Source organism: Colias eurytheme, chromosome 4 (genome assembly GCF_061535395.1).
Source record: "Colias eurytheme isolate Ceu_HAF_F1 chromosome 4, ilColEury1 Martin Lab GWU primary, whole genome shotgun sequence".
Taxonomy (NCBI): domain Eukaryota; kingdom Metazoa; phylum Arthropoda; class Insecta; order Lepidoptera; family Pieridae; genus Colias; species Colias eurytheme.
Window position 1 is genome coordinate 8,015,736 of NC_142983.1, and position 14,424 is coordinate 8,030,159.

The following is a 14,424-nucleotide window of genomic DNA, read 5'->3' on the forward strand; positions in this document are numbered from 1 at the left end:
TGGTGAGTAGAGGTAAATCACAGTATGACGTAAGACTCGTTAAGTGAACACTCCTTCGTTTTATGACAACATAGTATCGTGTTCCACCACGCGCCGCAAATATTCCATCAACGATTTTCATTGGTCTCTTTATAGTGATCGCCTTGTTAGCGCATGGCAGGGGTGCAGTGAGCATTGAGCGATTGATTTGAATTGTTTGTAAACTAAATTACACGTGGAATAGAAAATTTTAGAGTTGTAGAGCAATAATTATTGATATTGTACTTGGATTTGACTCGTATGTCGTGAAAATTATTGCAAACAAAGTAAATTGAAGGAGTAAATTACCTATGGTAGGTAACAACAAATAGATTACAACTACTTGTTACTAGTGTATGGTTTAATTTAAAATCGAAAAGATTAGTGCATAGAGTTTAGACGTATATATTTGCAAATTTAAGGAATTTTATTTGGTTCGATAGAATAATATAAGATGGCAGGATATAATAAAACTCAGTTCGTAGGAATAATAATATAATATAACTTCATATTTTATAACAAATACAATACCGTATATCTGATCATTACAATCATCATTATGAGTGAAAATAATTATATTTACAATGGAATTAAAGCTATAAATAATAGTATGTGTTCACAAATACTACCTATGTACATTTTAAAACTTAATTTAAAAACAGTCATTTATAAAGGCAGTTGATCATAATTTAATTTGGGAAGTATTTCTATGAAACTATTTACATTTCTATAAATTAAGTAATACTTTAGGACGGAATGTCATTATATTTCACCCCAATTTAAGTTTAAGGCACTTTAAAACCAAACAACAGTATCAAAATGTGATTAAATTTAAAAATTGAAATATCTACTAATTACAATATTACAAACGTGTATATATAATTTTCTATGTAAATCACATTTCAATAAGATGTTGAACTGCTGTCGGGTCTTAATTGTTTAGTTTGAACATCATCATAGGCGATCGTAAACACGCTCTTTTTCTCTGTTATCGGTAATCTCTTTATGTTACCGGTTTGTTGAGCCAGCGTATTCATCGCGATTCCCGAGTCATTGTCGTCTATTTTCGTAGTAACAATTTTATTAACAGTTGGAACAGTTTCGCCTCCTATATTTATCTTCGAAACGTGCACTTCTGACGCTGCTTTGCGATCTCTATCGTAATTTGTAGAAATAGATATACTATGAGTTAAGGCACTCTCGGCACTCTCCTGCTGTTTCTCCTTAGTTTTAACTTCGTCTTGATTCACATATATTGGCTGCTGTTCAATAGATTGTCTTCGAGGTAACGCTGGAGCACTTGAATCGTTTTTAAGATATTTTGGAATATGAGTCGGTTGAATATAACACAGGGGATTTTGATTTTCGTATTGATGCTCATAACGATGTTCTGAATGTTGCAAAAGTGGATGTACATCTGGTAAAGGCCCTTCTGGAACAGGAGTTACTTTGCCTTCTTTCAGAAGGCGTGGATGGATAAATTCAGTTTCCTTTTCTTTGAAGTTTTTTTTTGCCTCCGTGTTATCGTGAGGATCTTTAGGCATTATTTTACCGTAACGTCCTACTTTATCTTGACTTTTTCCTATTTCACTTTTTATTTTCGACGGACGCTTAGGCTTATCCGGTGCAGTTCTTTCAACAGTTGGTTTTGATGGTGTTGCTCCTTTTTTACTATACCACTGCATATATCTGGGCAAACTTTTTTGTGGAGCTTTTGTTGCTTCTACACCTTTCATTTCTTCATTTTTATCACTAGCTTTAGATCTTGACGACTCATCTTTTTTAGACTCAGGTGATTGTTCTAAGTCGTCTAAATCACTGGTAACTTTTGCTGACAATCCATGTTCTCGAGTACTTGATGATGAGTCAGGTTTTGAAATTATTGCATGTTTTTGTTCGTGATTCGTGCCGCTGCTGATACTCTGGCTGTCTTTGCTACTTTCATATTCTAAAGCTAAAGCTTTAGATGGAGAGTCTTGTCTTTGTAGAAACAATTTTTTATGTTTCACAGGTTCAAGTTTCTCATCCAGTGAATCTGAAATTTCCAAGAGAATTTCTCTTTTAAGTTTTTCTTTCCTATCACTGTCAGTAAGCTTTATTTTTGTTGAAGACGTTGTTTCATTTTTAGAAGTTATCACCGTGCTCTTTGTTACATCACCGTAGTTTTTAATATGTTCCTGCCTTTCATTTATTTTACTTATCTTAATACGTTTTTCACTTTCCAGAGACGGTGAAACCTCACTTTCTTCAAGGATTGGCGTCTTGATTTTTCGTTTTACTTCGTATGAACGCATACTACGTCGCGGGTCTTTGTGTTTTATTTTTTTCTTAGGTTTTTTTCTCTTTAACCATGTTGGTTTTTTTGTTTCATCTTTTGCCGATATTTGTGAGTCATCTTCACTGTAGGAATCGTTATCACTTCTTGATTTTCTCTTAACGTCATTAAAAAGTTGTGGCTCAGTTTGTGTTCCAATATGACACTCAGTTTGAGTAGCCATGACGGAATGTCCGGGTAAACTTTGTGTTTCTAATTTACTTTCAACCTGAGAGGCGGTCTCCTGATTTTGAAACATTTTTTCTCGTTCAACAAGTATTTGGTGTAATAATTCATTTTGTTTTCGTAAAGACGTTTCGAGTAGTTCTTGATTTAAGGTAGATTTATTTTGTATTTCTAATAACGCAGACTGTAAGTATTCAGCCTTTATTGGTACCGTACCTGGAACCTCTGTTTGAAAATTGTTATATTCTGGTATTTTGTGTATATCTGTGTGTACTTTTTGTGCATTATTTTTAACTTCTTTTTCAACCATGACTTCATCTAGATCAGTGACCAACTTTGAGTTCATTCGCTCTCTAATATACTTTGCTTCTTCACCCTGTTCTCTTATAAATCTTTCCATCAACAGTTCTTTGCCATTATCTACAACAACATATTGTGTTTGTGGTATTAATGTTACAGGGCGTTGTTGATGAACTGGAAGGTTTACGTATCGCTCCTCTTCATTATGACCACGCGTAACAAGTCTTAAAATTTCAGTATTACCTTCTTTAATAAAATATTGATCTCTTCCAAGTGAAGACGGAGCGTGCAATTTATCATGGTACTCATGCTTTGTTTTATTTTCATCTTTGTCTTCGATATTTTTATGTAATTCAGACTTGATGACGACTCCCACATCAGAACCTCGATCTATTTCATGCCTTCTGATTGAATCATTATCTTGTTCTTTTCTGTGATGAAGTGTAGCAATTCTGTCATAACCGTTTTCTAGATCTTCAATGTACTCTTTATGTTTATTAGCGAAAGCTTTTTGTAGCTGCATTTCTTTAGTGTATATTATCTTCGGCCCGTCTCTGAAATTATGTAACAATAATTAATTACAATAATTCACAATACACCAAATAATAAATAATTTTATAATAATTTAAAATAAATAACAATCTAAATTCATACTTTGTCAGTCTATTAGTAATGCTAACTACTCATATCTAATATTTATTTCAGTTATAATCTACTAAAAGCATACCTATTTCTTAGTGAATGTCTATTGTCATCATATTTATAGTCGTTATCTTCAGCGGCATGAACGAATTCTTGTTGAATATCTCCAGGTGTTGATGAAGGTTTCGTCATCTCCTTATTACGATGATTTCTTTTGTTAAACTTCCACTGTGTTGGTTTTGTCCGCAAGTCTGTTTGCTCCGCGCTCCACGCCTCCCGCCTCCTCCACTCTGATGATTGGATGGACTTATTTTCTATGTTTTGCGTCGTTTTGTTTTCTCTCCCAACTCTCTTGTCGCGTACCACTAAATGCACGTCGTCCTCTGTGGAGTTGACACGTATCACTCTTTTCCTAGAATTTATTAATGGATATCTATGTACCTAGCGGTTTGACTTATGTTCAATGTACATGAATAGTGCCATATTTTTACAGTGTTGTGTTTTCATGCATGCACGTACTAAAACGACAAATGAATAAATATTAAAATTTTGTAAAGATCTTCTTTTAATAGAGCAAACGATAAATTTATAAAAGCATGCTAACTATGAGGTAATGTGTGTCTGAATACAACGAAAGCTTTTACTTTCATAATTTATGTTAGTTTTGTTATATCTAAAAAGCAAGGAAAAGCAAGATTCCATATTTATAACTAAAGTATATTTACCTCGGAGGCATATAGAGTGGACAGCCTTCACAAATACAGCAGCATATCAAAAGAAGTAGAACAAGTGCCACCAAAACCGCTAACAATATTAATAGCCAGAATAACAACCGGCTTTCGGCTTTGTAAACACTCTGTAATGAAGAAAAGAGAACAAGAAATCGTTATATTAAAATTATTAATCATCATTTAAGTAACTGATTACTCTTGTAGGTGTGAAAATCTTTTACGATGCATTTACATCAAACGGACATAGAGCTAGAGCTAGAGCAAGGGCATTATTTCGTGATCTTTTTATTTTTATTAGCTAAGATACTCCTCCGAAACGGCTTGGCCGATTCTCATAAAATTTTGTGTGCCAGTCTATCCAGGCCAGATATCTATTTTTTATAAGCGATAAGAGTGGCAGAACAACGTTTGCCGGGACAGCTATTGATTGATAATTTTGTTTTTAGCATTCAGTACTTACCGAATCATCCTTGTCTGATATAGAAGTTTGATCATTTTTCGATACGCCTGTGCTGTATATTGTCTTATTTTTAGCAAGTTGTTCTTGTAATTTTGCTACATTTATAGCAGTGTTTTCGGATGAACGAACAACGGCAATAACTTCACTTCTGTGGAAAGATATTGTTGTTTTAATATTATAATTTTAAGCATGTAGAGTGTACAATTTATTGTTATAAATATATTTATGAGTCACAGAATTTTTAAATATGCTCACCTTTCTTGACTAGACTCTTGGCCGTTTTGATCAGAACCGGTATTCCCATTCCCTCTATAGGGTTTAATTTCTATAATTGACACTTTACCTCCGGAGAGAGTACTTAGTAATTCCTCTAGTTTCTTTCTATCGGGGTTTGCACCAGGTATGATAAATGACATGGTTCTTGTATTACTTTCTGGTGGGTAAATCTTAACCATTGTGGTTGATGATAATCTCGGTATACCGAGATCGTATGCTCTTACAGTTAGAATATAATTTTTACTTTCTTCTTCATCGTATTGACGTTTTTGTCTGGTATTTCTTTTGTTTGTTCTTTTTAGGGGCTCCAAAAGATACAATTCACCTATAAGTTAAACATCTTATAATATATATAAATCTCGTGTCAAAATGTTTGTCCTCAATGGACTCCTAAACCACTTAACCGATTATAATAAAATTCGCACACCATGTGCAGTTCGATCCAACTTGAGAGATAGGATAGTTTAAACATGTAGGTACCACGGGCGAAGCCGGGTCGGACCACTAGTAAAATTATATAAGTCTCACTTTTCAATGCTTTCTATTCACATGTTTTACATATTTAGAATACTTTAAGTTTGATAATAATCTGGCAAAATAAATGAATTTTAATTTGAATATTTTACCTGTATCTTCATTAACTGCAAAGTTTCCCTCTCTATTTCCTTCAATTATTTCGTATCTGACTACGTTATTTGGTGGTTCAGCGTCTTTATCAACTGCCTTTACAAATGCTGATGATGTAAAATTGTTCAAATTCGGCGATAGCACAAATTCATACAACGTCCTCTCAAACTCTGGTGGGTTATCATTAACATCTAATAACTTAATTATTAATGGCACTGTAACTCTTAAACCTACTCCATCATTATCTCTAGCCTCTACTAAAAAATGCAAATCTGGCATCGCCTCACGGTCAAAACCATGGTTGTTGGTCGCGACCGTGATCAAGCCAGATATGGGATCTAAATTCAAAGATGTATTTAGATATCCTAATATGGCAGTGTATTGGATTTTTCCAAAAGCACCCGTGTCTACGTCATCGGCCTGTACTTGGACCACTCTAGCTCCAGCAGTGATGTTTTCAGGAAGCTCAACGTCATATGATAAAGCTAAAAAGACTGGTGCATTATCATTGACATCATTTAGATATACGGTTACATTGGCTGTGGCTGACAAGTTAGTAGCTGGTCCAAGTTCTTGAGCGACAATCTGAAAATTACAAATTGAATTGATTAGATGGTGGGTTTAATAGTAGTTAATTATTGCTTATTGCTCACATTAATTTTAACATAAATATTTAAAATGCTTTATGAATATTAATTTCATTACCTGAAACACGACCGATTTTCTGGCTTCAAAATCTAGCATCGTGTTGTCCCGTACTTTAATGATGAATTGTGCATGTCTCTCTGCTACGGTGGGTGATATTTCAAAGGTTCCATTATTTCCGAGTAGCGAAAGGGAAAACACGCCATTTTTACCAGCGTCATTGTCATTTACTTGAGGAATGTAGGGATCGTTGAATGTAAGGGCCGTGCCTTGTGGAGCGTTTTCATCTAAGTATGTGATGTATCTGTAAGTATTTAATTTTAATGTTAAATATTATAGACATTACACATGATAAATGGGGTGCAGCAGATAATATGTGTACAAATAAGAAAATGTTAATATTTCGTTATGTTAATATTAAGTTATGTTATAACGTTATCTCCAAATAATTTTAAAGTTATCTAATATTAATCATGGAACTACTGATTTATGTGCAACGGAAAACAGATATTCTATTTCGTCTCGTTTGCTGTAAAGTTAAACTTAGGCCAATGAACACCAATATAACTATAAGATGAACCACTAGTCAATAAGAGCCGAATAAAAATTAAAACAATAAACTTACGATTCATTTTCAAAGTACGGCGGGGAGTTATCTCGTTCCGGCAGGATGAAAGCCAGTTGGACCGTCGACGACATCGCTTCTGGCTCCTCCCGTGACAACCTCACTTCCTCCGCAACTACAGTGAGCAGTATTGGAGCACCAGCGTGGGATATTGCTGCGATTTCTTCGATTGGTCGCTCGAGTGTTACTTCTCCTGAAAACAGAGAGTTAAAGAGTTCCTTTTAGTTACGTATTTGTTAGATTCTATCAGGAGTGAACAATTTGAATGAAGTCGGTTAAGATTTAGCTAGCTTTTTTAGATATGCCTTCTTTTCTATTGTTATTTCGTTATACATTATCTATCAGAAGCTTTTTCAGTTTTCAAATATCTGATGTGTATAAGTTTTCACTAAGGTTTTCTCAAAGATAGTTACTTTTCAGAAAAGCGACATCTGTTGCTACTCTTATAAACGAATTAACTTCTACTGCTAGGTACTTCTGATCATGTTATAAAAATATATGACAATTCCGAAAGATGGCTCTTACTGTGATATATTATTAGTTAAAATGAATTCCTAATTATTATTTGCGTATTTCTATTCGAATAAATATTTTTTTTGCAATATAATATTATAATAGTGTTAAGAAAAAATGTGTTTGTAATTACTGTAATTCCTATATGCAATCCCTTTATATTTTAAATCCATAAAATAAATATGTGATTATTTTTAATTTTTATAGTTGCATATAATAGTAGATACCTAAATATTGATAAAATTGATTCAACAAAATTAACAAAGTCTGTAATAATTGTAAGATGATAAAATTTGTACGTTAATATTTTTAGTATTGTCTTAATTCTAAAAGTAAGCTCACAATAATACGTGATAATATAGAGACTGCCCTGTAAACAAGAACACAATTACGAAATTCCATTACCTAAGTACATAGATTTGCTAGCATCAACCAAATTATTACTGAATCAAGATAGCTTCAATTATTGGAAGGCATGTTATATTGGAATATGTTTCTAAATTAGAATGCAAGTTGAAATTGTATGCAATAACGGCATGTATGCATAATCTTCGTATCTATCTACAAAGACATCGTTTAGAGTCTCAAGACATCATTCTAGTATGCTGAGTAACAAGCTTCACATGCCTGTTGCAGGCATTGTTTCAGGCAAGAATGTGGGGAAGAGATTTTAATTATAAGCTTGCGTGGATAGTGTTTATCATAGTGGTTATAGCAACTCATTATTTATTGACGTCAAAGCTTGCATAATATTATATGTGCTAATGAAATTATAGCATTAATACGGTATAAAAATAGTTAGAACCTATTACAATGTTGAATTTCACAGCATACAAAATCCATACTAATATTATAAATGCGAAAGTAACTCTGTCTGTCTGTCTGTTACTCAATCACGCCTAAACTACTGAACCAATTTTCATGAAATTTGGTATGGAAATATTTTGATACCTGAGAAAGGACATAGGCTACTTTTATCCCGGGAAAATGACGCAATCCCGGAAATCCCATGGGAACGGGAACTATGCGGGTTTTTCTTTGACTGCGCGAGCGAAGCCGGGGGCGGAAACCTAGTAATAGGTACTATAAGTTGGAAGAAGCTAGATTATGTTGTTGTCATAGTACCTATGTATGTTTTAATGATTATTCTATTTTGTCCCAACGTACATTATATTGATCTATTTTTTAATAATGAATAGGTACTACATGTCATTATTCTATAATAATGTGTAGCTACTAGTCAAGAAGCGGTAAGGCGGTCAAATACTTAATAATAAGCAAGCAGATGACAAGGGGAAAATATGTGTCGGTAATTAGCATACAAAAGTGCCTTCCTAGGTTCGTTGGAAGTACTCCTTGTTGGTGACAAAGCGGTTTTGTATATTAAGTCCTCATTAATGTTTCATGAGATTGCGTCTGATACCATGACCCCATTTTTTAAATAAAATAAAAAGTATCGTTAATCCATTTTCTTGGATAGCTTTTATGTCAGCTTCACTTAACATTCATGATCATAATTTATTCTTAAATCAAATACGGTTCTATCGTAGTGCTCACTAACAATGTATTGATGGTAGCCAGATGTCACATTCAAAAATTAAACTTCTGATAAAAATACACATAATAGATTATTAGAGTTAATTAAAGAATTATAGGTTTACCATTCAAGACAAAGATCCTAGCTATGCTTAAAGCACGCCCAAAACAATTTCCCATTTCATCGCTAACATTAAATATTCAGCTATCCAAATATAAACAAAGCATGGAATTTTAATATTATAAACATGGCTGGATTATTACGAAATAAGGTTGGCTTTTGCTGGCCTTTGCAAACAATGGTAAGAGAGGCGTGACAGCGGCGGCTATGTACTAATGAGGTATTATGTGCCCGCTTAGCAGAATGCAACCTTGCATTTGTACCAGCGATCTCAAACTCTATTAACTGGGACCAGCATCCTCCAAAGGTTATGATGCTTTCATATCCGCACTCGTATAACATCTATATCGCTCAGCATAAGACGTAAAATCCTGTAGCATAATTTGCCACATTGCACGTTTGTTCAGAAGCAGTTACTGAAAACGTACTTTCGCAACACAAACAATATTAGACTCGTTATCAAGCGCTTTCAATTTTAAACCTCATAATGTTAGACCCGAGATAAATGGTCGCGCGGTTTAATACAAAGTTAGGGGCATTTTTGTTTTAATTTCGTACCAGGAAGCTCGGTTTGTTAATGAAGAATGTTACTAGGTATGCCAAATCCCTTGAAATTGTGTCTCAGTAAAGCCTGTATGTATACAAATACACTAGTTTTTGTCGTAGTCAAAAATACCAAGTAGTTTTGATTTTATACGCATTCAAAGTTTCGAAAAATATCGAGTCCCGCTAATAGTCACGTGACCGCTTGTGACGTCACGTCACAACGCACCGCGCGGCCGCGTCCCCGCGCGGTGTGTATAAAGCAAAATTACCAATCTTCTATTGGATGATACGTGTAATATTCAAGACCAAATCTAAAAAATAAAATATATATCAAACTAGATGATATGTTCAACGATTCTGTTTAATCAAAAACATAAAATATTAAAATTTACTCGATAAAAAAAATCACCAAGTTAGCTCTAATTTTCACACTTTTACGTTTTCTACTTGACATGGTAATACTTATTATGATTTTTTTTCATAAACAATTATATTAAAACATTTGCAAGATATTTGTCAGAGCATTTTGTGTAATTACTTTTAGTTTTGGTTTTATCTGCGATAATAATAAGTAATATATATAAATATATATACCCTGTTTTTGTTTAATTCTTCCCCCGACCAACTTATATTTTAGTATAGTTCTCCATATCATTCTCAACTTAAAACAAGAAAAAATCTTACTAGCCATCTACCTATACTTAGCCCATACGAGCAGAGCAGAAGCACAGTCTAGTATACAAGTAAATAAAAACAAAACAATATATACAAGTAAATATAAAATGTATATTAAAACTTGTATAGAAAACAAAGGATAACGCAAAACAGCTGCAATGTTCTCAAAATATTATAATATGTATGTAGCTTACGTCCTTTGCAGCTATAAAAAACAACTTATCCGGCGAATTGGTAGTTGTATTTTTACATTTAGGAACAACACATGATTTTCTGGTATTTGGATTGGACATTTTTAAAAGTATTTAATTATAATTTCGACGTCACGGGCGCGCGATCGCTAGCGGACTGAGTGAGCCAGATTGAGCGTGTTGTAGTGTGACGTCACACCATCACCGGGCGTTTACAACTTCTTTTACTTCTAAATCGGAAACTAATTGACGTATCGAAGTAATTTTTTCACTAGTATTATTTATTTTTGACAGAGAATATGGAGTGCTAATAATCAAAATTAGTGAACATTCTCCATTGACAAAGTTTAGCTGTTAGATTTTATTTGCCAAAATTAATGTTGGGTGCATGTTACCTAGTATTAAAGTAGGAAATGGGTCACGCGAAGCCAAAGTGAAGTCGAGTGAGGTGAACAAGTTTTGATAAGAATTCCATAGGTATGAAAAATATTATATAGCAAGGTGAACGGAAATTGCTTATTTAGTAATAAGTCTACTTAAATATGAAGAATGATTTTAATGTCAGGGTTATAATTAAAAATGTCACGTGTGGTTTATAGCGATGTACGTATAGGGTTTCAGCTTATAAGATCAATGCGATTATTCCATTTTCATCACTATATAGTTATTGGATTAATGGTATAATTGTGTGAATTCAATCTCCTATCTTGTAAGGTCACGTCATGTGCGGACAAATTGTACAGTCGTGTTAAATACGATTGGCCTTTGGTTATTTATGTCACTTTAATACTATAAATCCACATCAATGTGTGGTTAGCAATATTTTCTGCATTTCATTTGCACACTCTATCCGATTAAGAGAGATTTTATAAAGTATATGTAACGTACTTACGTACGTTTAGTACGTACGTACGTTTACGTATTATCATGCATTTCTACAACTTCAAAAGAATGAATTTATCATAAAAACTATACTAATATTATATTATTTACAAATGAACGAGTTTCAATTAAATTTAAGCCGATCGAGTTAAGAAAGGTGTAAAAGTAGGTATATCATAATTTGAAGCATAGTTGTAAAAGTAAGTTTATCGTTTTTTTTTTAAGATCACATAAAACTGGATAAATTTTTATCAGAAAATCAAACCGTTTTTGTGATGTTCTGTGATATTTGAGACGCTATATTACACTTTTTTGTAACATAGTCTATTAATAAATCATGGTCAGATCATGTCAATATTTGATTCTTAAGTAGATGTAATATAAATAAGACAGTATAGTATTGAATAATGATCTATACATATAATAAAATCGTAGGAAAGTCAAAACTGTACATTGAATATTTTTTTAAAAGAATACATAATCCATGATCTATAATCGATACAGAACCCGAAAACATAGTTTTTAGAATTTTTGTCTGTTTGTCTGTTTGTCTGTTTGTCTGTATGGTTGTCCGGGCTAATCTCGAAAAGTACTGCATAGATTGACTTCAAATTTTGCATGAATATTACTTACTGGTCGGGTCAGGCTATAGGCTACATATTATCAAGCTATCACCTACGGGGGAGGAGCTGTGAACCTTTATTTTTCTTACGTATTCTCTGTACTACGACAGCGTACAATCTAAAGACTCATGTTTAAATGTTGTTTTTGAGTAAGCCATGCTATTGTCTACCTTTACATTATAAAAACTACGTCATTTAAGTAATTTTAGCAGAGAAACAGTATAATGAATCTTAGTAGTATAAAGACAAATTTAAAACAGCGCCATCTATGAGATTTCATTAAAATCAAATCAATTTACATAATATTAACGCTTCTTGGAAATTTATAATTTAAATATTATTATGATGTTGGTGAGGTTGTTTTTTTTAAAGTTAAATAAATAATTCATATCTTCCCAGAGTCCATTTCAGGTGTGCTTATATTTCATGTGAATATGTATAATGGTATAAAGACAAATTTAAAACAGCGCCATCTATGAGATTTCATTAAAATCAAATCAATTTACATAATATTAACGCTTCTTGGAAATTCATAATTTAAATATTATTATGATGTTGGTGAGGTTGTTTTTTTTAAAGTTAGATAAATAATTCATATCTTCCCAGAGTAGCGAGTGCGCTTATATTTCATGTGAATATACTAAATTTTTATAAGTGAGGGTAGATGTTTATTATTTGATGTCAAACAAGACACCATTACAGTTAATATAGGTAATAGTAGATAACAGTGATCGTGTTAGACTCATGTTTTTAATTAGTTAAAGTTATGACAAAATAAGAAAATGATGAAATTTTATTTGTATGTATAATTTTTACAAGACTATATATTAAACGCCCAAAGAAGGTCACTGTAGTTATTGATAAAACTTTATTAGCTTTTTAATAAAGTTAGGTACAGTCATCTTTTGATTTTGTTTATTTACAGATTCAATGTTCATAAAAATTGACGATTTGCCTGAGGATGTAGTGGAAATTAGTAACCTTGCGCGTGGTCAATCATCATCAATACATATAATAAAATTCTAGAAAAGTGATGTCTGTACAATGAAAATATGAAAAAAAAATTAGCAGGGGTTTTTATTAAATCGATCCCAAACCCAAAACTGTAGTTAAAATTTTTTTTGTCTGTTTGTCTGTATTTTTGTGCATGCTAATCTCAGTAACGGCTTATCCAATTAGGATGGTGTTTTCACTAATATATTGAGGTAATCTTCATTTAACATTTAGTGTTTATTTCATGTTAATCGGTTCGTAAATAAAAAAGTTATGACCATTTAAGTATTCACGGCGAACATTTGCAAAGGCATTCTATTGGCACCGCGCATTCAGTGTGGACGCACACATATTGTACACTATACAATGTACGATAAAACGTAAGTTATCTGTTATACGCTACAGTTATTCCTTATAAATGTCCAGGTGATCATATCGAAAGTCCCCAAGGGTGGGGGGGTAAGCTGATGTAGTAGGGGGGAGGGGTCAAATTAGAATTATGCTTACTTCTAGGTAAATTTTATACATAAAATGTCCTTTAAATTATGTCGTATTATATTTTTAACCCCCGACGCAAAAAGATGGGTGATAAGTGTTTGACCGCTTTGTGTGCCTGTGTGTGTGTGTGTGTGTGTGTGTGTCTGTTTGTACCACCGTAGCTTGCTAACAGGTACCTAATCCGAGTTAGATGCGGTTTTGTTGTTAGGCAGCATATTTTCCGACGCTGGTTCTTAGATAAAGTGTATCAAAATCGGTTCATCCATTTATCATACCTATATATACCTAGAGGTAAAAGTGGGAATGTGGAAAAAAATATTAGTTATATTTTTATCCAATTCGGTTTATTCATTTATTAGATTACAGCGGTAAAAGTGGGAATGAACAATAATCGAATATGCTCAAATAACTCAAGCGGCATATCAAAATATGAAAGAGCAACGTGTGAATTACAATTAGTAATGTTTTATCGAAATCGGTTCATCCGTTTATTACATATAGGGTACTTTAGGAAATGGAGCATCAAACGACAGGATATGACGTGTAGATATAGGTACAATTAGATAATATGGTTTACATCAAAATCGGTTCTGCCATTTACTAGGGGTGGAAAGGGAAGGGTTGAAAGTCTGTGAAAGAAGAGGGGGATATAGGAGCGAGAGGATAGCCACACCCTGGAAATTTTGAACTCTACTCAAAGCCACATAGGTTGGCCCTTGGCAATTTTTTTTCCTAAAGATATCACTTCTTTTGCCACTGTGGTCCATTACTTACAATTTGTGCACGGTTACGGCCCAACTTAAAAGATGTCAAGGAGCAACAAACTTATTAGATATCAATAGGATATATTACATGAAAATAAGAAACCGAAGTTAAAAATTTAAGAATAAAAAAAAACCCAACGCAACGAAGGAAAAGGAATAAATAATAATTTCACAAACTTCCCGACGATCTTTAAAATTAAGTATCTACCATTATAAAAAAATATAATATATCATTTATGATAACTTTAAGTATGATAA

At 33.0% G+C, this 14,424-nt stretch overlaps 1 protein-coding gene across 2 annotated transcripts in view; it reads right to left on the reverse strand.

Annotated features, from left to right (window-relative positions):
- Window positions 1–500: 500 nt before the first annotated feature.
- Cad86C (Cadherin 86C) overlaps window positions 501–14,424 on the reverse strand; it is a 105,011-nt gene continuing 91,087 nt past the window's right edge. The window contains exons 8-15 of one of the 2 annotated variants that reach the window (XM_090120699.1): window positions 6,825–7,017; window positions 6,260–6,503; window positions 5,554–6,139; window positions 4,907–5,252; window positions 4,652–4,799; window positions 4,186–4,316; window positions 3,546–3,872; window positions 501–3,372 (exon numbers count right to left, since the gene is read on the reverse strand). In XM_090120699.1, the coding sequence (XP_089976825.1) occupies window positions 921–3,372; window positions 3,546–3,872; window positions 4,186–4,316; window positions 4,652–4,799; window positions 4,907–5,252; window positions 5,554–6,139; window positions 6,260–6,503; window positions 6,825–7,017 (4,427 nt within the window). In that variant the 3' untranslated portion in view covers window positions 501–920. The remainder of the gene's footprint in view (window positions 3,373–3,545; window positions 3,873–4,185; window positions 4,317–4,651; window positions 4,800–4,906; window positions 5,253–5,553; window positions 6,140–6,259; window positions 6,504–6,824; window positions 7,018–14,424) is intronic. The other variant, XM_090120700.1, reaches the window with a different exon arrangement.